Source organism: Corvus brachyrhynchos, unplaced genomic scaffold (assembly GCF_000691975.1).
Source record: "Corvus brachyrhynchos isolate BGI_N302 unplaced genomic scaffold, ASM69197v1 scaffold2972, whole genome shotgun sequence".
NCBI lineage: Eukaryota > Metazoa > Chordata > Aves > Passeriformes > Corvidae > Corvus > Corvus brachyrhynchos.
In genome coordinates this window covers 6,274-6,854 of record NW_008236523.1, presented here as the reverse complement: position 1 = coordinate 6,854, position 581 = coordinate 6,274, and the positions used below count along the sequence as shown (strand labels likewise).

At 66.6% G+C, this 581-nt stretch overlaps 1 protein-coding gene across 1 annotated transcript in view; it reads left to right on the top strand.

Moving 5' to 3' along the window:
• Positions 1-581, top strand: part of SF1 (splicing factor 1) — a gene marked incomplete at both ends in the record, with an annotated part of 5,810 nt that overhangs the window by 3,628 nt on the left and 1,601 nt on the right. Inside the window, 2 exons of the mRNA XM_008644114.2 lie at positions 121-273; positions 370-459. Coding sequence (XP_008642336.2) covers positions 121-273; positions 370-459 — 243 coding nt within the window. The remainder of the gene's footprint in view (positions 1-120; positions 274-369; positions 460-581) is intronic.

The window sequence follows — 581 nt, the reverse complement described above, 5'->3', positions numbered from 1 at the left end:
GGGGGAAGCCCCCCCCACACCCGGGGGCGGGCAGGGTTGGGGAGGGGGTTCTGGGGGCACAGCCTCCTCCCCCCGAGGGGTCTGGGGGCCTCCCAGTGACCCCCCCACCCCCCGGAGCAGGTCCCCCTCCCCGGAGCCCATCTACAACAGCGAGGGCAAGCGCCTGAACACGCGGGAGTTCCGCACGCGCAAGAAGCTGGAGGAGGAGAGGCACAACCTCATCACTGAGATGGTGGCCCTGAACCCCGACTTCAAGCCCCCAGCTGACTACAAGTGAGGAGGGACCCCGATTTGGGGTTGATTCGGCCCAGTTTGGGGCTCCCCTAAAGGTTTGACACACACCCTCCTCCCCTTTTTGTCGGTCCCCAGGCCACCGGCGACGCGGGTGAGCGACAAGGTGATGATCCCGCAGGATGAGTACCCCGAGATCAACTTCGTGGGGCTCCTCATCGGGCCCAGGTGGGCACCCCAAAATCCTGGGGGGTGGGAGGGGGGAAATCCCCTCAGCTTCAGCCCAGGAATGTGGGGAGTTCCTGAAAACGCTGAGGTGCTGCTGGGCCCTGGGGTGGGTGTCCCCCCCA